Below are 25,689 nucleotides of genomic sequence, written 5' to 3'. Positions count from 1 at the left end.
TTTTGGAGGTAACACCCCTTCGTCAGTGATTGGTCAACAGTATGGATTCTTCAATAAAGTCTGTTGTCATTCAACGAGAGACGACTAGTTTTCAAGCAACTTTTTTCATTGAGAAATACTGCATCAAATATCTTAGTTAGATATAAAGTTGCACGACGAAGATCTCTTCGGCAAAAACAGTCATTAATGATACAGTTCTTGAGTCATCTTAGATTAATTCTGACTATTTTGAGGAAGTGTATACTGGCTATGGCATCTCAAAATGGACAAAAAGTACTATTGCCACTTTTTCAAATTTTTCAAGCAAAGGTCTTAAGGGAGGACAATTTTTATGACCATAATGCAACACACTTTGAAAAGGGGTGGATCCTGTTTGTGACGTCGGTAACCTTCGTTGGTCACTCCTTTTCAAAGTGTGTTGCACTATGGTTATAAACATTGTCCAGCATGGCCTTTACAAAAGTTGTGTGATCAAAGGTCAAGCAGTTTTCTATTAAGCCAAGGTGCTTCTCACCAACTGCACCCATCACCTATATTGTGGGAGGCACCATTTGTCAACCAAATCATTAGCGTGTTTTGTTTGACCCATTCGAACGTGGCCAAAAAGGTGACTGAAACAGGAACCAACTTTGGAACCACCAATACTCTTCCTAGACCTGGCCGCACAGGCCAAACTGAGTAGCTGTTCTAAAGCTACAGCAGATCCAAATTAAAGTGATATTTCAGACCTTCTCTAACCAATTCAATGTAGACTTGTTATGTTTTCAGTTTGTGTGTGTGATATGGGGGTATAGAAAAGATTATTTCAACATTTATACACATACGCTTTTATAAAAAATAGCAGATGTGTTGAAACTGCCATATTGAAATGAGCCTTGATGTTGGAAAACCACTACAGTGTCCGACTAACGGCTGTTGCAAATGCACCTCCCCCGACTTCACTCCTCGACTTGTTGGCTTCGTTAGGCTTACCATTCAAACAAACTATTGTTAAAAACATGAGCTCTGGTCCCTCCCGAGTGGTACAACAGTCTAAGGCACAAGGAATAATCTGATAAGGTGTCACTAGAGACCCAGGTTCAATCTCAGGCTGTTACACAGCCGGTCGTGATCGGGAGAACCATAAGGTGGTGCAAAATTGGACCAGCGCCATCCAGGTTAGGGGAGGGTTTGGCTGACTCCTTGTGGCGGGCCGGACGCATGTAAGCAAACGTTTATCCGTCTGTGTTTCCACCACCGACACATTGGTGTCGTGTGGCTTGGCAGGGTCATGTTTCAGAGGACACATGGCTCTCAACCTTCGCCTCTCTCGAGTCCGTAAAGGAAGTTGCAGCGATGGAACAAGACTAACTACCAATTGGATATCACGAAAAAGGGGTAAAAGTTTTTAAAAAAATAAAAAAATAAAACATTACCCCTGAGGTATCTGTGATGTCAAAAACAGCTGTCCAGCATTTATGATCATTGACTAAGCATGGATAGATATACAGTAGACCTACACTAAATAATGGTTTTAAGATTATGGATTAAGCATCTCAATCTTTAAAAGAACTGCCTGATTTTGTAAAAAAAAAATATTAAAAAATAAACAGCTATATGGGCCTTGATATACTTGTATTACGATTAAGTAGCTTGAATCAAAATAATAAAAACTGCAGTAACGTAAATTATGACTATTATAAAAAATAATTTATTGAATTGATATCTAGGATAGATAAATGGAGTTGACAAAGTTGTGTTGTAATTTTTCTATGCCATGGGCGTATTTGCCAAAATGGTTCATTTCACCACTTTCCTAACGAATCGACTGTCTATTTACTGTTGAGTATAGTGATACAATTACGTTCTCAGTCCAACAATTAAACCAGTGGCAATGGATTCAAAGGCAACATAAATAGGACGTTTAGCCTGCACACCATCATATAATAGTAGTGGTTATTATTATGATTATTGATATAGAATTACATTTGAATGTTTTTCCTCGCGTTCCATACAATGAGAACGAGCGCCACAGGGAATAATCTGATAAACAAAGGACATCACGACAATGTAGATGCTTTTACGCATATTGGTGAAATCTAATGCAACATTGAGCCTTTCCGTGACAAAATAACCATGCTTATGTATTATGGAATTAAATTCATCCATGAACAAACGAGAAAAAGATGCGGCCGACACAAAGAAAGCCGTCAGGCGCTTTGTCTACTACACCAGTCCATAGATTGAGCCATAACGTTAGTTGGTTGATGCCTGAATTGTATAGCACACCTTTGTGCTGGGTACGTTACCTTGGCAAGCCTCCCAAAACCCCCAATTCCTTTCTGTATCGAAGTGACGTGAAAAGAGTGTTTCTCAAATGATTACAGCTTATTATAGCCATAATGTACAGAAGCAATTAACTTACCTCCTCGATGTGGTCTACAGCGTTTCTACAACTTGACATTTTGGTGGTGAAGGACGAGGTTGTTGGAGAGCTATAGTCCTCCAAGGTCTCGGCGATAAACCCGTCGACAGAGATAAACTCCGGCATTCTGATCTTAAAAAGCACGGATTTTAATTTTTTTAAATGTAAATGAATTCACGAAGTGATAGCCTATTAAACGGCGAATGTTTAGTCTAAGTAAGTCATGTTAATGTTTATCCTTTCGACAACCCGTCTAAAATCCATACTACATTCGAAAGGAGGGAGGAACCGAGGCTACACTCCTGTGCGCGTTCATCATCGTCAGTTTCGCATGGGTGCGCGCATGCCCGAACACGCACCTTCAATAATAGCATTTTTTGGTGGAGAAAAATTCACCACAAATTACATTGTAATGACCTTGGCCTATATCAAAAACACTTTCCCACAATTTCCTTTTTTTCAGGCTCCTTTTGTCATCTAATCTTTGCTGTTCATTAGGTATTACTCAATTGTTTTACTTATCATCACATGGTAACAAAGCAATTATATGTTTAAAGGTGAATGTCACCCTTGGGGACCACTGGGTTTGTTTTAATCATGTCCGATGGATTTCTAGGTCAGTGAGATGTGTTTCACACATAATTGGCCATGAAGAGGGCTTCGCTCACTGAACAATAGGCCTTCACCCCATGACAACTTCCGGTGTATTTGGGGGGGGGGGTGATCTGAATGTGCTTCATGCTGTGGCCTGTCCCTCCCCCAAGGCAGGCATTTTTGAAAGGGAAGCGGACTCACAACAACCCAAAATCATTTGGGCAAAACTGAAAGAACTGACCAGACCGCAATGGCTTCAAATGATTCCTCTCATCAACGGCGGTTTGTATTAATGGATGCCAAGGGATGCCAGACTTTCCAAAAAATATACACTACTCAAACAATAAAGGGAACACTAAAGTAACATATCCTAGATCTGAATGAATGAAATATTCATATTGAATACTATTTTCTTTACATAGTTGAATGTGTTGACAACAAAATCACACAAAAATGATCAATGGAAATCAAATTTATCAACCCATGGAGGTCTGGATTTGGAGTCACACTCAAAATTAAAGTGGAAAACCACACTACAGGCTGATCCAACTTTGATGTAATGTCCTTAAAAGAAGTCAAAATGAGGCTCAGTAGGGTGTGTGGCCTCCACGTGCCTGTATGACCTCCCTACAACGCCTGGGCATGCTCCTGATGAGGTGGCGGATGGTCTCCTGAGGGATCTCCTCCCAGACCTGGACTAAATCATCCGCCAACTCCTGGACAGTCTGTGGTGCAAGACATGATGTCCCCAGATGTGCTCAATTGGATTCAGGTCTGGGGAACAGGCGGGCCAGTCCATAGCATCAATGCCTTCCTATTGCAGGAACTGCTGACACACTCCAGCCACGTGAGGTCTAGCATTGTCTTGCATTAGGAGGAACCCAGGGCCAACCGCACCAGCATATGGCCTCACAAGGGGTCTGAGGATCTCATCTCGGTACCTAATGGCAGTCAGGCTACCTCTGGCGAGCACATGGAGGGCTGTGCGGCCCCCACAGAAATGCCACCCCACACCATGACTGACCCACCACCAAACCGGTCATGCTGGAGGATGTTGCAGGCAGCAGAACGTTCTCCACAGTGTCTCCAGACAGTCATGTCTGTCACGTGTGCTCAGTGTGAACCTGCATTCATCTGTGAAGAGCACAGGTCGCCAGTGGCGGATTTGCCAATCTTGGTGTTCTCTGGCAAATGAAAAACGTCCTGCACGGTGTTGGGCTGTAAGCACATCCCTCACCTCCTCATGGAGTCTGTTTCTGACCGTTTGAGCAGACACATGCACATTTGTGGCCTGCTGGAGGTCATTTTGCAGGGCTCTGGAAGTGCTTCTCCTGCTCCTCCTTGCACAAAGGCGGAGGTAGCGGCCCTGCTGCTGGATTGTTGCCCTCCTACGGCCTCCTCCACGTCTCCTGATGTACTGGCCTGTCTCCTGGTAGCGCCTGCTCCACTACAGCCCCGTCGATGAGAATGGGGGTGTGCTCGGTCCTCTTTTTCCTGTAGTCCACAATCAGCTCCTTTGTCTTGATTACGTTGAGGGAGAGGTTTTTGTCCTGGCACCACACGGCCAGGTCTGATCTCCTCCTTATAGGCTGCCTCAACATTGTCGGTGATCAGGCATACCGCTGTTTTGTCATCGGCAAACTTAATAATGGTGTTGGAGTCGTGCCGGGCCAAGCAGTCATGAGTGAACAGGGAGTACAGGAAGGGGCTGAGCACGCACCCCTGAGGGGCCCCCGTGTTGAGGATCAGCATGTGGGATGTGTTGTTATCTACCCTTACCACCTGGGGGCGGGCCCGTCAGAAAGTCCAGGATCCAGTTGCAGAGTGAGGTGTTTAGTCCCAGGGTCCTTAGCTTAGTGATGAGCTTTGAGGGCACTATGGTGTTGAACGCTGAGCTGTAGTCAATGAATAGCATTCTCACATAGGTGTTCCTTTCATCCAGGTGGGAAAGCGCAGTGTGGACTGCAATAGAGATTGCATCATCTGTGGATCTGCTGGGGTGGTGTGCAAATTGGAGTGGGTCTAGGCTATCTGGGATGATGGTGTTGATGTGAGCCATGACCGACCTTTCAATGCACTTCATGGCAGGGGGGGGTCTGTCTGAAACATGTTGGCATTAGACACAGGGAAAGGTTGAAAATTTCAGTGATGAAACTTACCAGTTGGTCAGCACATGCTTGGAGTACACGTCCTGGTAGTCCATGGCTTCTGGTTGGGGTATGTACATACAGTCAATGTGGGGACAACATCGTCGATGTACTAATTGATGAAACCAATTATTGATGTGGTGTACTCCTCAATGCAATCGGAAGAATCTCAGAACATATTCCAGTCTGTGCTAGCAAAACAGTCCTGTAGCTTAGCATCTGCTTCTGACCACTTTTTTTTGACCGTGTCGCCGGTGCTTCCTGCTTTAGTTTTTGCTTGTAACCAGGAATCAGGAGGATTTAACTATTGTCTGATTTGCCAAATGTAGGGAGAGGGTGAGCTTTGTACGTGTCTCTGTGTGTGGGGTAAAGGTAGTCTAGAGTATTTTTTTTTCTCCTCTAGTTGCACATTTACATGCTGGTAGAAATTAGATAAGCGGATTTAAGTGTCCCTACATTAAAGTTCCCGGCCACTAGGAGCGCCGCCTCTGGATGACCGTGTTTGCTTATGGCCATATACAGAGTGCAGTTTCAGTGCCAGCATTTATGGTGGTAAATAGACAGCTATGAAGAATATAGATGATAACTCTCTTGGTAAATAGTGAGATCTACAGCTTATCATGGGATACTCTACCTCAGGCAAGCAGAACCTCAAGACTTCCTTAGATATCGTGCACCAGCTTTTGTTTACATATATACATAGACCACCACCCCGTCTCTACCAGAGGCTGCTGTTCTATCCTGCCGATACAGTGTATTACTTGCCAGCTGTATGTTATTCATGTCGTCCTTCAGCCACGACTCGGTGAAGCATAAGATATTACAGTGTTTAATGTCCCTTTGGTAGGATATACGTGCTCCTAGCTTCTCTAAGAGCTAATGTACAAATGGACAATCTGACACCGAGTTTACGAAGCCCAGAGCGCACTCTGAACACACTCTGGCATTCCAGATTTAAATTTAAGAACACACCCATAGTATAAAGCATTTAGACATCTTTGGTTGTTTAGTACATGCCCTCATATGTTAATCCTTAAAGTGATGGGTGTGGCTAAGGCTTTAGAGGGTGTGAACGATGCTGAATGGGTGGAGACTAAGAGGAGCTCTACAGTAGATGTACAAAATCATTCAAGAACCATTTTCTCAAAACTGAGTTTTTAAGTTTATCAACTTTCAAAGCAGAATTACTTTCCCATTGTTCCTGTAGCGTATTATATATCATTTTTATCCAATGTAAAAAAAAACATTTAAAAAATTTGCTACATAAGACCAAATCGAGCCGGTTGGTCACAAATTACCTACAATAATATCCAGACCACACTTAAAGTGAGTTGACTTAGAAACTGAATCAGAAATATAGCCCGCAGCAATAAAATGGTTATTAAATGTGTTTAATTATATACATTTTATCAGTAATGGTGCCAGAGACTCGATTAAATCAGAGATTTACCATTTTCCAGAACTTGGCCGGATCCCCTGCACAATCAGATTTTGCTTTTCTAACTAGTTTTACACAGATTTCTCAATCTCCTAAATGATTGCCAATATGGGCTTGAGTCTGTAAATATAGCTTTGGCCCAGACAGCATCTCTACTTTGGCACGCTCCGATGTGAACCAAGGGTTAGACCTACTTTTAACTCTCATGGATTTTAAGGAATATGCTTATCGACAATAGCATTTTTGTTTCCGGTTCCGGGTTGGAGCGAGCGGTCGCATCTACACTTCAGTCCGCAGGTAGTATAACTTTTCATTACATTTCATTATAGTACAACGGTTTGATTTGTCTAATCTTAGCAATTTCTTCTTAGCTAGCTACATAGCCGTCTTTGTATCAAAGATAATTGCGTAATTATCGTATTTCGTCGTCCTAACGTAGTCTACACTGCTTTCTGCCCAGCAGCTAGCTAACGTCCACTAGCACAGCAGCTAGCTAACGTCCACTAGCACTGTAGAAACTATTACACTCAACGACTCGATTAGTGTAGTGTTAGCTAGCTACATAGTTGTCTTTGCTGTCTTCGTATCCAAGGTAATTGTGTAGTTTAGAGTGTGTAGACTTAGAGTGATTATCTTAATTTACCGAGGTTAGCTAGCCAGCTATTTGTCGTCCTTAACGTAGGAGTCACTGCTAGCTAGCTAGCCAACAGCTAGCCAACGTCTTCCGAATTGAACTTCAACAACCCGGTCAACATTCCGCCTCCCTCCACAGGTAGTATCACATTTTCATTTCACTTCATTACAGTACAACGGTTTGATTTGTTTGATCGTAGCTAGCTAGCTACATAGCCGTCTTTGTATCTAAGACAATTGTGTAGTCTGGAGCGATTTTCTAGGTTAGCTAGCCAGCTATTGTCGTTCTTTTAACGTAACGTTACGTAATCAACACTGCTAGCTAGCCAGCTAGCCCCCGAATAGCAGCACTGTAGAAACTATTACACTCGACGGAACGACTTGATTAGTGTAGTGTCAACAACGTAGCCACTGCCAGCTAGCCTACTCCAGCAGTACTGTATCATTTCAATCATTTTAGTCAATAAGATTCTTGCTACGTAAGCTTAACGTTCTGAACATTCGATAAGTGTAGTCCACTTGTCATTCCAATCTCCTTTGCATTAGCGTAGCCTCTTCTGTAGCCTGTCAACTATGTGTCTATCTATCCCTGTTCTCTCCTCTCTGCACAGACCATACAAACGCTCCACACCGCGTGGCCGCGGCCACCCTAATCTGGTGGTCCCAGCGCGCACGACCCACGTGGAGTTCCAGGTCTCCGGTAGCCTCTGGAACTGCCAATCTGCGGCCAACAAGGCAGAGTTCATCTCAGCCTATGCCTCCCTCCAGTCCCTCGACTTCTTGGCACTGACGGAAACATGGATCACCACAGACAACACTGCTACTCCTACTGCTCTCTCTTCGTCCGCCCACGTGTTCTCGCACACCCCGAGAGCTTCTGGTCAGCGGGGTGGTGGCACCGGGATCCTCATCTCTCCCAAGTGGTCATTCTCTCTTTCTCCCCTTACCCATCTGTCTATCGCCTCCTTTGAATTCCATGCTGTCACAGTTACCAGCCCTTTCAAGCTTAACATCCTTATCATTTATCGCCCTCCATGTTCCCTCGGAGAGTTCATCAATGAGCTTGATGCCTTGATAAGCTCCTTTCCTGAGTAAGGGAATTCACCCCCGTAGTGGACAAAAATGAATGGCAAATTATTGGCATAGGACAAACCATGTACACATTGGCCAATACCACCCAAAGCGGCGTTGATTCATGCAAAGTTTACTTCAATTGCAATATGGCTATTGCCAGTTGTAACACTTCAAAAATCCAACAGGTGGCGATTACGCTCCACCATGGTTTTTCATATTGATATTGGACTCCAAGTCAACATCCAAAAGCCAAATTTTGAAAAAATGAATTTTTTGAAAAAAACTTATCACCCCTTAAAAAAGTGCTTTCTGGACCGTTTTTCGAAATTCTTTCGCTTTTTTTGACATTTACACATGTATAAGAACTGTATGAAAATACTTTTGTCCAATTTTATTATCATCATTTTTTAAATTTTTTTACTTGCGCATTATTGCATATGTTTTGTCCATCTGCAATATGATTTCATAGGAAGTCAGAAGTCAAAAGTCAAAAATTATTAAATTTCATAAAAAACTTCACACACCCCTAAAAAAGTGCTTTCTGGACCGTTTTTCGAAATCTTTTCGAATTTTGTGTCAGTTACACACGTATAAGAACTGTATCAACATACTTTAGTCATATTTTATTATCATAATTTTTTTTTTTTTTACTTGCGCATTATTGCATGTGTTTTGTCCCTCTGCAATATGATTTCATAGGAAGTCAGAAGTCAAAAGTCAAAAATTATAAAATTTCATAAAAAACTTCACACACCCCTAAAAAAGTGCTTTCTGGACCGTTTTTCGAAAAAATTTCGAATTTTGTGTCAGTTACACACGTATAAGAACTGTATCAACATACTTTAGTCATATTTTATTATCATAATGTTTTGGTTTTTTTTTGCTTGTGCATAAGGCATATGTTTTGTGGGGGCCAAATGTCATAAGAAATTTGACATTCTCAAAAATCCTTCAGAAATGCAAAATTGACTGGCCTGATGAACTCGGGATGGCCGGGCAGTGATTGTTGTTCCTTTCAATCACTCGTGGTGTTGATTTCATCATGTCCATTTGTTTATGTTTTCTCACTTTTGCAAAGTCACTGTGCATTTGCCATATGGTTAACTGGGCATTCACCATCACCAATTTGTCATGCCATAAAAATCATGCAGGAATGCCAAATTGACTGGCCCGATGAACTCGGGATGGCTGGGCAGTGATTCTGGTACCTCTCCATCGCTCGTTTGGGTTGATTTCAGAATGTCGCTTTTGGTGATGGTACCTCACTGTTAAAACATATTGCAAATGTTTTCTCACTTTTGCAAAGTCACTGAAAATTTGTGCAGGAATGCCAAATTGACTGGCCCGATGAACTCGGGATGGCTTGGCAGTGATTCTGGTACCTCTCCATCGCTCATTAGGGTTGATTCCAGAATGTCCATTTGGTGATTTTTCTCACTCTTTCAAAGTCACTGTGCATTTGCCATATGGTTAACTGGACATTCACCATCACCAATTTGTCATGCTATAAAAATCATGCAGGAATGCCAAATTGACTGGCCCGATGAACTCGGGATGGCTGGGCAGTGATTCTGGTACCTCTCCATCGCTCGTTTGGGTTGATTTCAGAATGTCGCTTTTGGTGATGGTACCTCACTGTTAAAACATATTGCAAATGTTGTCTCACTTTTGCAAAGTCACTGTGCATTTGCCATATGGTTAACTGGGCAGTCACCATCACCAATTTGTCATGCTATAAAAATCATGCAGGAATGCCAAATTGACTGAACCGATGAACTCGGGATGGCTTGGCAGTGATTCTGGTACCTCTCCATCGCTCGTTTGGGTTGATTTCAGAATGTCACTTTTGGTGATGGTACCTCACTGTTAAAACATATTGCAAATGTTGTCTCACTTTTGCAAAGTCACTGTGCATTTGCCATATGGTTAACTGGGCGGTCACCATTACCAATTTGTCATGCTATAAAAATCATGCAGGAATGCCAAATTGACTGGCCCGATGAACTCGGGATGGTTGGGCAGTGATTCTGGTACCTCTCCATCGCTCGTTTGGGTTGATTTCAGAATGTCACTTTTGGTGATGGTACCTCACTGTTAAAACATATTGCAAATGTTTTCTGACTTTTGCAAAGTCACTGAAAATTTGTGCAGGAATGCCAAATTCACTGGCCCGATGAACTCGGGATGGCTTGGCAGTGATTCTGGTACCTCTCCATCACTCGTTAGGGTTGATTCCAGAATGTCCATTTGGTGATTTTTCTCACTCTTTCAAAGTCACTGTGCATTTGCCATATGGTTAACTGGGCAGTCACCATTACCAATTTGTCATGCTATAAAAATCATGCAGGAATGCCAAATTGACTGGCCCGATGACCTCGGGATGGCTGGGCAGTGATACTGGTACCTCTCCATCGTTCGTTAGGGTTGATTTCAGAATGTCGCTTTTGGTGATGGTACCTCACCGCTTAAACATATTGCTAATGGACAAGAGTCACCTGCAAGTCACCGTCCATCAGTCAATTTGATATCATTCAAAGCTAACTATTGGAGGCACTGTCAGTCTCTACGCACCCCAATGATACGTCCCTCCATCCATGTTGTGTATCTGTGTGATTTAGTTTTCCTTTGAATTTTTATGGGAAAAATGACTGATTTACAGTTCATGGGGGTTGCCTAATCATATATATGAAGTTTTGGAAAGATCTGATTTTTTAACCCCTCCAAACAGCCCATGAGACACCAATTATGGCACTTCCGGTTGGCACAGGAAGCTGTAACTCAACATACATCCTCATTGGGGTATTCCATTAGAGAATCCTGAGTTTTAAGTCTTTACCATGAAAACTGACTGATTTACACAGGGTTCAATGCACTATGTCCATCAAATTGCAGGCAGTGTATGGGTATACACTTTTAGGGCGATTTGAACCACTTCCGGTTGGTCCAGGAAGCTTAGAATCGACACAGGTAGACCTTAAGGTGGCCTGATGGACTGGTACCAAAGACAGGTTCATACAGCATTCATAACCCATATAGACTCCAGGTTGTATTTAGTGGAGCAGCCAATGTATTCCTATGGGGAGAGAAGTCAATGAACACAGTTTTTATGTAAACACCTTCTTTTGACTGTGAAGGGTTAATGTCACACGGTCAAGGATAGGCTTGGACAGATCAGGAGGACCTTAAGAACATTCCTGTGGTTGAATTGTCTTTCTAAACCTAACGGTTCCGCCGCTGTCACCCAAAATCAAATGACGTACTGGTGCAGGCTTCATATTGGGCCTATTTTTCTCATGGTCGCTGCGCTCAGACCGAGCGAGCTACGGTCAAGCGGGGCGCCTCGTTGGACTCGGCACAGTCTGGACTCTATGGTGATGCCATTGTTGGTGTTGATTTCAGAATGTCCATTTGGTCATGTTTTCTCACTTTTGCAAAGTCACTGTGCATTTGCCATATGGTTAACTGGGCAGTCACCATCACCAATTTGTCATGCCATAAAAATCATGCAGGAATGCCAAATTGACTGGCCCGATGACATAGGGATGGCTGGGCAGTGATTCTGGAACCTCTCCATCGCTCGTTTGGCTTGATTTCAGAATGTCGCTTTTGGTGATGGTACCTCACTGTTAAAACATATTGCAAATGTTTTCTCACTTTTGCAAAGTCACTGAAAATTTGTGCAGGAATGCCAAATTGACTGGCCCGATGAACTCGGGATGGCTTGGCAGTGATTCTGGTACCTCTCCATCACTCGTTAGGGTTGATTCCAGAATGTCCATTTGGTGATTTTTCTCACTCTTTCAAAGTCACTGTGCATTTGCCATATGGTTAACTGGGCAGTCACCATTACCAATTTGTCATGCTATAAAAATCATGCAGGAATGCCAAATTGACTGGCCCGATGACCTCGGGATGGCTGGGCAGTGATACTGGTACCTCTCCATCGTTCGTTAGGGTTGATTTCAGAATGTCGCTTTTGGTGATGGTACCTCACCGCTTAAACATATTGCTAATGGACAAGAGTCACCTGCAAGTCACCGTCCATCAGTCAATTTGATATCATTCTGACACCAAACTGATACAAACTGACACCAAACCCACTTTTCCCAACTCGTTTAGGAGCCAAGTATCACATACTGCAGAGCTGGCCCAAAATTCACAACGCCTTCGGTACAAAACATTAAAAAAACATAAAACACATAGTTACTTTCTAGCTGCGGGGCCAGTTCGGACATTATGTGTAGTCCTATATGAGGCGACCCCGAATCCCGAGTTTCGGCTCGATAGGTCATTTGGTGTCCGAGTAAAAGCCTAATTGGTGCTGAAAATCCACTTTTTTCAATGCCTTGCTACGGGGTCCTTGAATGAGCTATCGGACCGAGATGTTGGGTTCTGTCTCTATGGGCCGAGACGGTCACAATGCACCTAGTCTTGTGTCTCTGGGACATTTCTAAATGTCGCCATTTTCGTAATGGTCAAAATGAATTGAAGTCATTGCAAATGTTCGACGCTGTTTCTCGGTCCGAGAACATTCTAGAGCGCCGTAACTCACCACGCACTATCTACCTGAGGTCTAGAACAGGATTCTAAAGTTTCGGAACTCTAGGTCTGACGGTTCTTTTTTAGCTCAAACAAAGGTAACTATTGGAGGCACTGTCAGTCTCTACACACCCCAATACGTCCCTCCATCCAAGTTGTGAATCTGAGTGATTTATTTTTCCTTTGAATTTTTATGGGAAAAATGACTGATTTACAGTTAATGGGGGTTGCCTAATCATATATATGAAGTTTTGGAAAGATCTGATTTTTTTAACCCCTCCAAACAGCCCATGAGACACCAATTATGGCACTTCCGGTTGGCACAGGAAGCTATAACTCAACACACATCCTCATTGGGGTATTCTATTACAGAATCCTGAGTTTTAAGTCTTTACGTTAAGAATTGACTGATTTACACAGGGTTCAATGCACTATGTCCATCAAATTGCAGGCAGTGTATGGATATACACTTTTAGGGTGATTTGAACCACTTCCGGTTGGCCCAGGAAGCCTAGAATCGACACAGGTAGACCTTATAGTGGTCTGATGGACTGGTACCGAAGACAGGTTCATACAACATTCATAACCCATATAGACTCCAGGTTGTATTTAGTGGAGCAGCCAATGTATTCCTATGGGGAGAGAAGTCAATGAACACTGTTTTTATGTAAACACCTTCTTTTGACTGTGAAGGGTTACTGTCACACGGTCAAGGATAGGCTTGGACAGATCAGGAGGACCTTAGGAACAGTCCTGTGGTTGAATTGTCTTTCTAAACCTAACGGTTCCGCCGCTGTCACCCAAAATCAAATGACGTACTGGTGCAGGCTTCATATTGGGCCTATTTTTCTCATGGTCGCTGCGCTCAGACCGAGCGAGCTACGGTCAAGCGGGGCACCTCGTTGGACTCGGCACAGTCTGGACACTATGGTCATGCCATTGTTTGTGTTGATTTCAGAATGTCCATTTGGTCATGTTTTCTCACTTTTGCAAAGTCACTGTGCATTTGCCATATGGTTAACTGGGCAGTCACCATCACCAATTTGTCATGCCATAAAAATCATGCAGGAATGCCAAATTGATTGGCCCGATGACATAGGGATGGCTGGGCAGTGATTTTGGTACCTCTCCATCGCTCATTTGGGTTGATTTCAGAATGTCGCTTTTGGTGATGGTACCTCACTGTTAAAACATATTGCAAATGTTCCTTACTTTTGCAAAGTCACTGAAAATTTGTGCAGGAATGCCAAATTGACTGGCCCGATGAACTCGGGATGGCTTGGCAGTGATTCTGGTACCTCTCCATCACTCGTTAGGGTTGATTCAAGAATGTCCATTTGGTGATTTTTCTCACTCTTTCAAAGTCACTGTGCATTTGCCATATGGTTAACTGGGCAGTCACCATTACCAATTTGTCATGCTATAAAAATCATGCAGGAATGCCAAATTGACTGGCCCGATGACATAGGGATGGCTGGGCAGTGATACTGGTACCTCTCCATCGCTCGTTTGGGTTGATTTCAGAATGTCGCTTTTGGTGATGGTACCTCACTGTTAAAACATATTGCAAATGTTCCTTACTTTTGCAAAGTCACTGAAAATTTGTGCAGGAATGCCAAATTGACTGGCCCGATGAAGTCGGGATGGCTTGGCAGTGATTCTGGTACATCTCCATCGCTCGTTAGGGTTGATTCCAGAATGTCCATTTGGTGATTTTTCTCACTCTTTCAAAGTCACTGTGCATTTGCCATATGGTTAACTGGGCATTCACCATCACCAATTTGTCATGCCATAAAAATCATGCAGGAATGCCAAATTGACTTGCCCGATGACATAGGGATGTCTGGGCAGTGATACTGGTACCTCTCCATCGCTCGTTTGGGTTGATTTCAGAATGTCGCTTTTGGTGATGGTACCTCACCGCTTAAACATATTGCAAATGTTCCTTACTTTTGCAAAGTCACTGAAAATTTGTGCAGGAATGCCAAATTGACTGGCCCGATGACATAGGGATGGCTGGGCAGTGATTCTGGTACCTCTCCATCGCTCGTTTGGGTTGATTTCAGAATGTCGCTTTTGGTGATGGTACCTCACCGCTTAAACATATTGCAAATGTTCCTTACTTTTGCAAAGTCACTGAAAATTCGTGCAGGAATGCCAAATTGACTGGCCCGATGAACTCGGGATGGCTGGGCAGTGATTCTGGTACCTCTCCATTGCTCATTAGGGTTGATTCCAGAATGTCCATTTGGTGATTTTTCTCACTCTTTCAAAGTCACTGTGCATTTGCCATATGGTTAACTGGGCAGTCACCATCACCAATTTGTCATGCTATAAAAATCATGCAGGAATGCCAAATTGACTGGCCCGATGACCTCGGGATGGCTGGGCAGTGATTTTGGTACCTCTCCATCGCTCGTTTGGGTTGATTTCAGAATGTCGCTTTTGGTGATGGTACCTCACCGCTTAAACATATTGCTAATGGACAAGAGTCACCTGCAAGTCACCGTCCATCAGTCAATTTGATATCATTCTGACACCAAACTGATACAAACTGACACCAAACCCACTCTTCCCAACTCATTTAGGAGCCAAGTATAACATACTTCAGAGCTGGCCCAAAATTCACAAGGCCTTCGGTACAAAACATTAAAAAAACCATAAAACACATAGTTACTTTCTAGCTGCGGGGCCAGTTCGGACATTATGTGTAGTCCTATGTGAGGCGACCCCGAATCCCGAGTTTCGGCTCGATAGGTCATTTGGTGTCCGAGTAAAAGCCTAATTGGTGCTGAAAATCCACTTTTTTCAATGCCTTGCTACGGGGTCCTTGAATGAGCTATCGGACCGAGATGTTGGGTTCTGTCTCTATGGGCCGAGACGGTCACAATGCACCTAGTCTTGTGTCTCTGGGACATTTCTAAATGTCGCCATTTTCGTAATGGTCAAAATGAATTGAAGTCATTGCAAATGTTCGACGCTGTTTCTCGGTCCGAGAACCTCCTAGAGCGCCGTAACTCACCACGCACTATCTACCTGAGGTCTAGAACAGGATTCTAAAGTTTCGGAACTCTAGGTCTGACGGTTCTTTTTTAGCTCGAACAAAGCTAACTATTGGAGGCACTGTCCGTCTCTACACACCCCAATACGTCCCTCCATCCAAGTTGTGTATCTGTGTGATTTATTTTTCCTTTGAATTTTTATGGGAAAAATGACTGATTTACAGTTCATGGGGGTTGTCTAATCACACATATGAAGTTTTGGACAGATCTGATTTTTTTAACCCTTCCAAACAGCTCCTGAGACACCAATTATGGCACTTCCGGTTGGCACAGGAAGCTATAAATACACACATGTCTTGACTGACATAGAAACCTACGGAATCCTGAGTTTTAAGTCTTTAAGTTGAGAATTGACTGATCTACACAGGGTTGAATAATGCAGAGGCCTTTCCACCTTTCGAGGTGATGTACATCCAAATACATTTTGGGTCAATTTAACCACTTCCGGTTGCTCCAGGAAGCTTAGAATCGACACAGGTAGACCTCATAGTGGTCTGATGGAATGTCATAGAAGACAGGTTCATACAGCATTCATAACCCATAAAGACCCCAGGTTGTATTTAGGGGAGCAGGCAATGTATTCCTATGGGGAGAGAAGTCAATGCACACTGTTTTTATGTAAACACCTTCTTTTAACTGTGAAGGGTTAATGCCACACAGTCAAGGTTAGGCTTGCACAGATCGGGAGGACCTTAGGAACAGTCCTGTGGTTGAATTGTCTTTCTAAACCTAACGGTTCCGCCGCTGTCACCCAAAATCAAATGACATTGTGGTGCAGGCTTCATTGTGGGCCTATTTTTCTCATGGTCGCTGCGCTCAGACCGAGCGAGCTACGGTCAAGCGGGGCACCTCGTTGGACTCGGCACGGCCTTGGGATTATGTTTATGCCATTGCCTGCTCTCTGTGTCTTTAAACACCACGCTTTGTCACTCCATCCTTGCTGTGTGTGTGTGTGAGAGCTTTTCTTTGACATCTGTTGGGAAAAATGACTGATTTACAGTTCATGGGGGTTGTCTAATCACACATATGAAGTTTTGGACAGATCTGATTTTTTTAACCCTTCCAAACAGCCCCTGAGACACCAATTATGGCACTTCCGGTTGGCACAGGAAGCTATAAATAAACTCATATCCTCATTGGGGTATGCCTTTACAGAATCCTGAGTTTTAAGTCTTTACATTAAGAACTGAGTTATTTACGGAGGGTTTAGTGAGTGTGTGTTATTTCAGAAAATCATAGAAAATCACAGAAATGTCGCAGAGCTCCGCAGCACATTTTAAAAATATTCGTATGAACACCCTGCAACTGGATCTGTAACCGTTGAAAAAAAAAACACCTATATCTGAACATCACGATCTGGTCATCGTACGATTTCTCTTAAATGACGATAGATAAATGGCTGATTTTTTTTTTATTGACACCGGAGGCTCCTTGACTTTGACGTGAAGTGAAAAAATCTTTTCTCTATTTTCATTTTGGACCTTTAATCCCAGAAATATGGCCATAACTCAAAAACCGTTGAGGCCTAGACGCCATCTTGTTCGGGGCCATCTTCCCATAATGCCAAACCTACGCTCACCAAGTTTCGGCTTCGAAATATTTTCAGTTTTTGAGATATGGCACGTCGTGATTCGGGATGTTTTGTCCAATAGCAATATGATTGCTTATGCCCTCTTGTGGGATATTCCGGCATAGCGCAAAAATGGGCCAACATTTGTTTATTTTATTAAACGAAAACCGAATGTCCGACAAAGTTCATTTGATGACTTCCCGGTAGGTCTGGCCCTGCCGCTCGGCCCGACGCCGTCCCCGAATTTTTAAAATGTTTTCGGACGTCTAGTAAGGGACCGTACAGTTCCAATAGGGACTTTCTCACTAACCATACGGTGATTGTCAAAATGTTCCCTTAGGGTATGGACGGCTCACCTCTCACAGTCCTGGGCGACTTTAACCTCCCCACGTCTACCTTTGACTCATTCCTCTCTGCCTCCTTCTTTCCACTCCTCTCCTCCTTTGACCTCACCCTCTCACCTTCCCCCCCTACTCACAAGGCAGGCAATACGCTCGACCTCATCTTTACTAGATGCTGTTCTTCCACTAACCTCATTGCAACTCCCCTCCAAGTCTCCGACCACTACCTTGTATCCTTTTCCCTCTCGCTCTCATCCAACACTTCCCACACTGCCCCTACTCGGATGGTATCGCGCCGTCCCAACCTTCGCTCTCTCTCCCCGCTACTCTCTCCTCTTCCATCCTATCATCTCTTCCCTCTGCTCATACCTTCTCCAACCTATCTCCTGATTCTGCCTCCTCAACCCTCCTCTCTTCCCTTTCTGCATCCTTTGACTCTCTATGTCCCCTATCCTCCAGGCCGGCTCGGTCCTCCCCTCCCGCTCCGTGGCTCGACGACTCATTGCGAGCTCACAGAACAGTGCTCCGGGCAGCCGAGCGGAAATGGAGGAAAACTCGCCTCCCTGCGGACCTGGCATCCTTTCACTCCCTCCTCTCTACATTTTCCTCCTCTGTCTCTGCTGCTAAAGCCACTTTCTTCCACTCTAAATTCCAAGCATCTGCCTCTAACCCTAGGAAGCTCTTTGCCACCTTCTCCTCCCTCCTGAATCCTCCTCCCCCTCCCCCTCCTCCCTCTCTGCAGATGACTTCATCAACCATTTTGAAAAGAAGGTCGACGACATCCGATCCTCGTTTGCTAAGTCAAACGACACCGCTGGTTCTGCTCACACTGCCCTACCCTGTGCTCTGACCTCTTTCTCCCCTCTCTCTCCAGATGAAATCTCGCTTCTTGTGACGGCCGGCCGCCCAACAACCTGCCCGCTTGACCCTATCCCCTCCTCTCTTCTCCAGACCATTTCCGGAGACCTTCTCCCTTACCTCACCTCGCTCATCAACTCATCCCTGACCGCTGGCTACGTCCCTTCCGTCTTCAAGAGAGCGAGAGTTGCACCCCTTCTGAAAAAACCTACACTCGATCCCTCCGATGTCAACAACTACAGACCAGTATCCCTTCTTTCTTTTCTCTCCAAAACTCTTGAACGTGCCGTCCTTGGCCAGCTCTCCCGCTATCTCTCTCAGAATGACCTTCTTGATCCAAATCAGTCAGGTTTCAAGACTAGTCATTCAACTGAGACTGCTCTTCTCTGTATCACGGAGGCGCTCCGCACTGCTAAAGCTAACTCTCTCTCCTCTGCTCTCATCCTTCTAGACCTATCGGCTGCCTTCGACACTGTGAACCATCAGATCCTCCTCTCCACCCTCTCCGAGTTGGGCATCTCCGGTGCGGCCCACGCTTGGATTGCGTCTTACCTGACAGGTCGCTCCTACCAGGTGGCGTGGCGAGAATCTGTCTCCTCGCCACGCGCTCTCACCACTGGTGTCCCCCAGGGCTCTGTTCTAGGCCCTCTCCTATTCTCGCTATACACCAAGTCACTTGGCTCTGTCATAACCTCACATGGTCTCTCCTATCATTGCTATGCAGACGACACACAATTAATCTTCTCCTTTCCCCCTTCTGATGACCAGGTGGCGAATCGCATCTCTGCATGTCTGGCAGACATATCAGTGTGGATGACGGATCACCACCTCAAGCTGAACCTCGGCAAGACGGAGCTGCTCTTCCTCCCGGGAAAGGACTGCCTGTTCCATGATCTCGCCATCACGGTTGACAACTCCATTGTTTCCTCCTCCCAGAGCGCTAAGAACCTTGGCGTGATCCTGGACAACACCCTGTCGTTCTCAACTAACATCAAGGCGGTGGCCCGTTCCTGTAGGTTCATGCTCTACAACATCCGCAGAGTACGCCCCTGCCTCACACAGGAAGCGGCGCAGGTCCTAATCCAGGCACTTGTCATCTCCCGTCTGGATTACTGCAACTCGCTGTTGGCTGGGCTCCCTGCTTGTGCCATTAAACCCCTTACAACTCATCCAGAACGCCGCAGCCCGTCTGGTGTTCAACCTTCCCAAGTTCTCTCACGTCACCCCGCTCCTCCGCTCTCTCCACTGGCTTCCAGTTGAAGCTCGCATCCGCTACAAGACCATGGTGCTTGCCTACGGAGCTGTGAGGGGAACGGCACCGCAGTACCTCCAGGCTCTGATCAGGCCCTACACCCAAACAAGGGCACTCCTTCATCCACCTCTGGCCTGCTCGCCTCCCTACCACTGAGGAAGTACAGTTCCCGCTCAGCCCAGTCAAAACTGTTCGCTGCTCTGGCCCCCCAATGGTGGAACAAACTCCCTCACGACTCCAGGACAGCGGAGTCAATCACAACCTTCCAGAAACACCTGAAACCCCACCTCTTCAAGGAATACCTAGGATAGGATAAAGCAATCCTTCTCACCCCCCCCCCCCCTTAAATGACTTAGATGCACTATTGTAAAGTGGCTGTTCCACTGATGTCAGAAGGTGAATTCACCAATTTGTAAGTCGCTCTGGATAAGAGCGTCTGCTAAATGACTTAAATGTAAATGTAAATGTAGCATTGAATACATTTGAGAAGTGTTTTAGAGCCATCTCTGGACCATGAAAAGATGATAGTCAATGTCACTACATTGAAGATCATGTCAAAAAAAGTCTGTTCATTGAAATGTTTAAAAATCCTCTTTCTGGTAAAAGGAGGTTTGTAGCTAGGTATTTCGCACATCCCTGATACATACAATAGGACAATGGTCACTTATAGCTAAGGAAAACACCACACTTACAACATATATTTCTGGGGTATTTGTAAATATAAGGTCAATCAAGGTTGATTTTGTAGGGTCCTTAAAATTTGGACATGTGGGTTTATTAATTAACTGGGTAAGACTTAATTGAACACAGAAATCTTTTCAACAATCAGATTCATGGTTTCCCAAGGCAATGTTAATAATTTTTTGCCTAAAATGACATACCCAAATCTAACTGCCTGTAGCTCAGGACCTGAAGCAAGGATCTGCATATCATTGATACCATTTGAAAGGAAATTTTTTTTTATTTTTTATTCCATGAGCTTTGAAATACAAGAAAAAGGCCAAAATGTAATATTCCAGGTTAGGCCCAATTTAGATTTTGGCCACGAGATTGCAGCAGTGCATGTAAGCACAGGAAGTTGGCTCAGGTGTCCTACTTGGCTTCGCCACACCTCCTGTGTGCCCCCCTCCAAGACATTTTTGGGGGTGCCTCTCGGGCTTCCTTGCCAGCCGTGTTCCCTAATATCGCCAGTTCCTCTCTCCGACTGCCTCTGCTCTCCTAGCTGCCTCCACCTGTTCCCATGGAAGGCGATATTTTCCCGCCAGGATCTCCTCCCATGTGTAGCAATGCTGTTGCCCGTTACCACGCCGCTTGGTCCTGTTGTGGTGGGTGATTCTGTAACGGTTTTCCTGAGGTGAAGGAGAGGCGAACCAAAACGCAGCGTGGTTTCTATTCATGGTTATTTAATGAAGAAAACTATACATGAACAGACTAACAAGAACCGTGAAAACCTAAAACAGCCCTATCTGGTGCAAACACAGAGACAGGAACAATCACCCACAAACACACAGTGAAACCCAGGCTACCTAAGTATGATTCTCAATCAGAGACAACTAATGACACATGCCTCTGATTGAGAACCATACTAGGCCGAAACATAGAAATACCCAAATCATAGAAAAACAAACATAGACTGCCCACCCCAACTCACGCCCTGACCATACTAAATAATGACAAAACAAAGGAAATAAAGGTCAGAACGTGACACTATGTTAGCTCAAACATCCCGTGGGGGGGGGGGTATCCTGTAGAGGTTAAGCACTATTTATCAAGCCTTGGTGTTTATGTTTGCACACCTTGCGGTTTGATTTGCATCCGACGTGTATGGTAAATGGGACGCCCGACAGCGTTCTCAACGTTCTCTGTCGGGTACTTATAGGCTGAAAGGCCAATCGGTTCTAGTATTAAAACAACTGGGATGTTAGTCCGTCTACTGAGGTCTATTGAATTCAGCGTTCTGTTAAAGTTCCTGGTTGTATATAAGGAAGGAAATATATCTACTCCCAAATATTTACAATGGGAAACAATTGTGATTCCATAAGTAGATACGGAGTCCTCCATCAGTGTCTTGAGAAGCAGGGCTGGCAGGGTAGCCTAGTGGTTAGAGCGTTGGACTAGTAACTGAAAAGTTGCAAGTTCAAATCCCTGAGCTGACAAGGTACACACCTGTTGTTCTGCACCTGAACAGGCAGTTAACCCACTGTTCCTAGGCCGTCATTGAAATTAAAAATTTGTTCTTAACTGATTTGCCTAGTAAAATAAAAGCAGTAGGTTTATTTTTATAACTTGAGATGTGTCTAAGATTTTTAAAGCATTTGGGAGGGATTGAGATATATTGTCTAGATAAAGTAAGATATTGTCAGTGTATAATGAGATGATGTGATCCATAGAGTTGAGAGATATTGGTGTAATAGTTTAACAAACCGGCTTTGGCATGGATGATTCAACTTGGCAAAGTAAGTTACCAGGCTGTATCACATCCGGCCGTGATTGGGGGTCCCATAGGACAGCGCACAATTGGCCCAGCGTTGGCCGGGGTAGGCCATCATTTTAAATAAGTATTTGTTCTTAACTGACTTGTCTAGTTAAATAAAGATTACATATAAAAATAAATAAACATTTCGGTACGGGACGACATAGTAAATAAAACAAGTTTGTTTATCAACGCTAGAGGGCGATCGTGAGAACACTGGATGGCATCCTTACCTTTTTTCCTTTATAAAAGCGAAATTAGTGTTGCATTTACATTCCTTCCAAATGAACCGTTGTGAATGGCTGTGTTAATAATTTTAAGTAACAGTGGACCTAATTTGTTTGAAAATGTTAAATAAACCTCAGGAGGAATATCTTCCAACCAGATGAAATGCCTTTATTCATGTTATCCAATGCCCTTTTTGAGGTTATGGAGAGAGATTTGAGCTCCCAGCCAACAAATCAGCCCTTAGTAAACTTTTGTGGAAAATTGTTTGACCATGTACAATTCTATTTTACTGTAAACAAATTGACAACATACTTTCAGCATGCTTATAGGGAAGGACATTCAACAAGCATGGCACTCACACAAATGACTGATGATTGGTTGAGAGAAATAGATGATAAGACGATTGTGGGAGCTGTTTTGTTAGACTTCAGTGCTACTTTTGACATTATCAATCCTAGTCTGCTGCTGGAAAAACATGTGTTATGGTTTTACACCTGCTATATTGTGGATAAAGAGTTACCTGTCTAACAGAACACAGAGGGTGTTATTTAAGGGCCTCTTTAAAAAAATCCAGGAGAAATCAGGAATTCATCAGGGCAGCTGTCGAGGCCCTTTACATTTTTCATTCTTTACTAATGACATGCCACTGGCCTTGAGTAAAGCCGGTGTGTTTATGTATGCGGATGACTCAACACTATACACGTCAGCTACTACAGCGAAATCACTGCAGCACTGAACAAAGAGCTGCAGTTAGTTTCAGAATGGTGGCAAGGAATAAGTTAGTCCTTAATTTTTCAAAAACTAAAACCATTGTATTTGGGACAAATCATTCACTAAACCCTAAACCGCAACTAAATCTTGTAATAAGTTATTTGGAAATTGAGCAAGTTGAGGTGACTGCTTGAAGTAACCCTGTCATGGTAAAAACATGGTGATACAGTAGCTAAGATGGGGAGAAGGCTGTCCATAATAAAGCGCTGCTCTGCCTTTTTAACACTATCAACAAGGCAGGTCCTACTAGGTGCTCTAGTTGTATGCTAAATGCTTTGAGGCGTCTGTTTAAACTACTAGCACACAGCTCAGAAACCAACCAATGCATACCCCACAAGACATGCCACAAAAAAGTCATCACAATACCAAAGTCAAGAGCACACTGGGAGTCGCACAGTACTACATAGAGCCATGGCTACAGGGAACTCTATTCCACATCAGGTAAATAATTTAGTAGAATCAGATGGGGAAAAAACAGACACAAATACACCTCATGGAGCAGCAGGGACGGTGAAGAGACATATACAGGCACATACATACATACACATGATAAGACACGCACTACACACACGTACACATAGATTTATTGTAGATAAGTGATAGTAGAGTAGTGGCCTGAGGGAACACAATGTGTTGTGAAAAATGTTGTGAAATGTAATATTTGGTATTCTATATAACTGTCTTAATGTTGCTGGTCCCCAGGAAGAGTAGCTGCTGTCAGGGGATCCTTAATAAATACAAATGCAAATTCACTTGATTCCAATTCAATAGTTGCAATATCTGCTAATTTATCATTACGGTGTTTCAGTCTAACTCAGTGGATGGCAAATTCTGCTCTGTCTTATCAGTAGATTTAGTTGTGTCTTGACTTTGTAGAAAGTATACTTTACCTGGTTTGAAATGTGTGTTTGTTGAGAAGGCTCTTACGTCATTAAGAACTTTTCCAATACTGATATCTGCTTTAATTGTGATTTATTCATCCCAGATGCAAATGCAGTGGCATTGTTTTTAATAAAATCTTTGATGGCGTCTCATAAAATCCAAGGATCATCGACTGAATTTTTGTTAATCAGTTCTATTTTCTTGATGAAGGAAATACAGGAGCCGATAATAGTACAAAATACATTCGGGAGAATGTTTTGTGCCTGTTTGAATAAATAAACGTTTTGGCTTTAGGATTATGAGCTCGCCAGGTATCAATGAGGTGGTAATTGGAGAGTATATGTTGGAGAACCTTGGTTGCCGGTGGATTGTAGTTGGTCTTATTAGATTTGTCCCGCATGTCCAGAAAGGCATTCATATCCCAATAACCAGTTGGAATTCAGTTAGGTTAATTCTAACAATATCCAGTTCAGAGAATAAAACAATTTAGGATCATTTGAATTTGGAGCACACACATTAATTAATAAAGGCAATTTTCTTTCTATTATGGAAACATTTAAGGAAAGTGATTCTGCCTTCTTGGTCTTCGCTTTTAAAGGTTGAGACCAAGTCTGCGTCTCTCACATGGACAGGCAGCCCATTCCATTAAAATGGAGCTCTATAGGAGAAAGCCCTGCCTCCAGCTGAAATTTACAGTTGATTTGTCAGAGGACAAACCATTCACAGAGACAAACTGATATCTTTCCGACAGATAAGATCTAAACCAGGCCAGAACTTGCCCGTGTAGACCAATTTGGGTTTCCTATCTCTCCAAAAGAATGTGGTGATCGATGGTATCAAAAGCAGCACTAAGGTCTAGGAGCACGAGGACAGTGGCAGAGCCTCGGGCTGACGCCATTAAAAGGTAATTTACCACCTTCACAAGTGCAGTCTCAGTGCTATGATGGGGTCTAAAACCAGACTGAAGCATTTCGTATACATTGTTTGTCTTCAGGAAGGCAGTGAGTTGCTGCACAACAGCTTTTTCTACAATTTTTGGGAGGAATGGGAGATTTGATAGTTTAATAAAATATTTTCTGGGTCAAGGTTCGGCTTTTTCAAGAGAGGCTTTATCACTGCCACTTTTAGTGCGTTTGGTACACATCCAGTGGATAGAGAGCCGTTTATTATGTTCAACATAGGAGGGCCAAGCACAGGAAGCAGCTCTTTCAGTAGTTTAGTTGGAATAGGGTCCAGTATGCAGCTTGAAGGTTAAGAGGCCATGATTGTTTTCATCATTGTGTCAAGCGATATAGTACTAAAACACTAAAACACAACTCCCTTGATCCTAGGTCCTGGCAGAGTTGTGCAGACTCAGGACAACTGAGCTTTTTATCCATCATGTATGAAATTCCTGTGTGTAAACTTACATTTTGTATTACCA

General features: G+C 43.7%; 1 protein-coding gene across 4 annotated transcripts in view; it reads right to left on the bottom strand.

The window, feature by feature from the left end:
• The window catches only part of unm_sa1614 (un-named sa1614), a 135,243-nt gene extending 132,534 nt beyond the window's left edge, over positions 1–2,709 (bottom strand). For all 4 annotated transcript variants that reach the window (XR_010456052.1, XR_010456053.1, XR_010456054.1 and 1 more), the window contains exon 1: positions 2,405–2,709. Coding sequence is in view for 1 of the 4 variants with exons in the window: in XM_064969261.1 (XP_064825333.1) it covers positions 2,405–2,530 (126 nt within the window). In the remaining 3 variants the exon portion in view is untranslated. The remainder of the gene's footprint in view (positions 1–2,404) is intronic.
• Positions 2,710–25,689: the final 22,980 nt, after the last annotated feature.

This window comes from Oncorhynchus masou, chromosome 6, assembly GCF_036934945.1.
Source record: "Oncorhynchus masou masou isolate Uvic2021 chromosome 6, UVic_Omas_1.1, whole genome shotgun sequence".
Taxonomy (NCBI): Eukaryota; Metazoa; Chordata; class Actinopteri; order Salmoniformes; family Salmonidae; genus Oncorhynchus; species Oncorhynchus masou.
The sequence above is the reverse complement of the archived record's forward strand: the minus strand, read 5'-3'. Positions and strand labels throughout refer to the sequence as shown.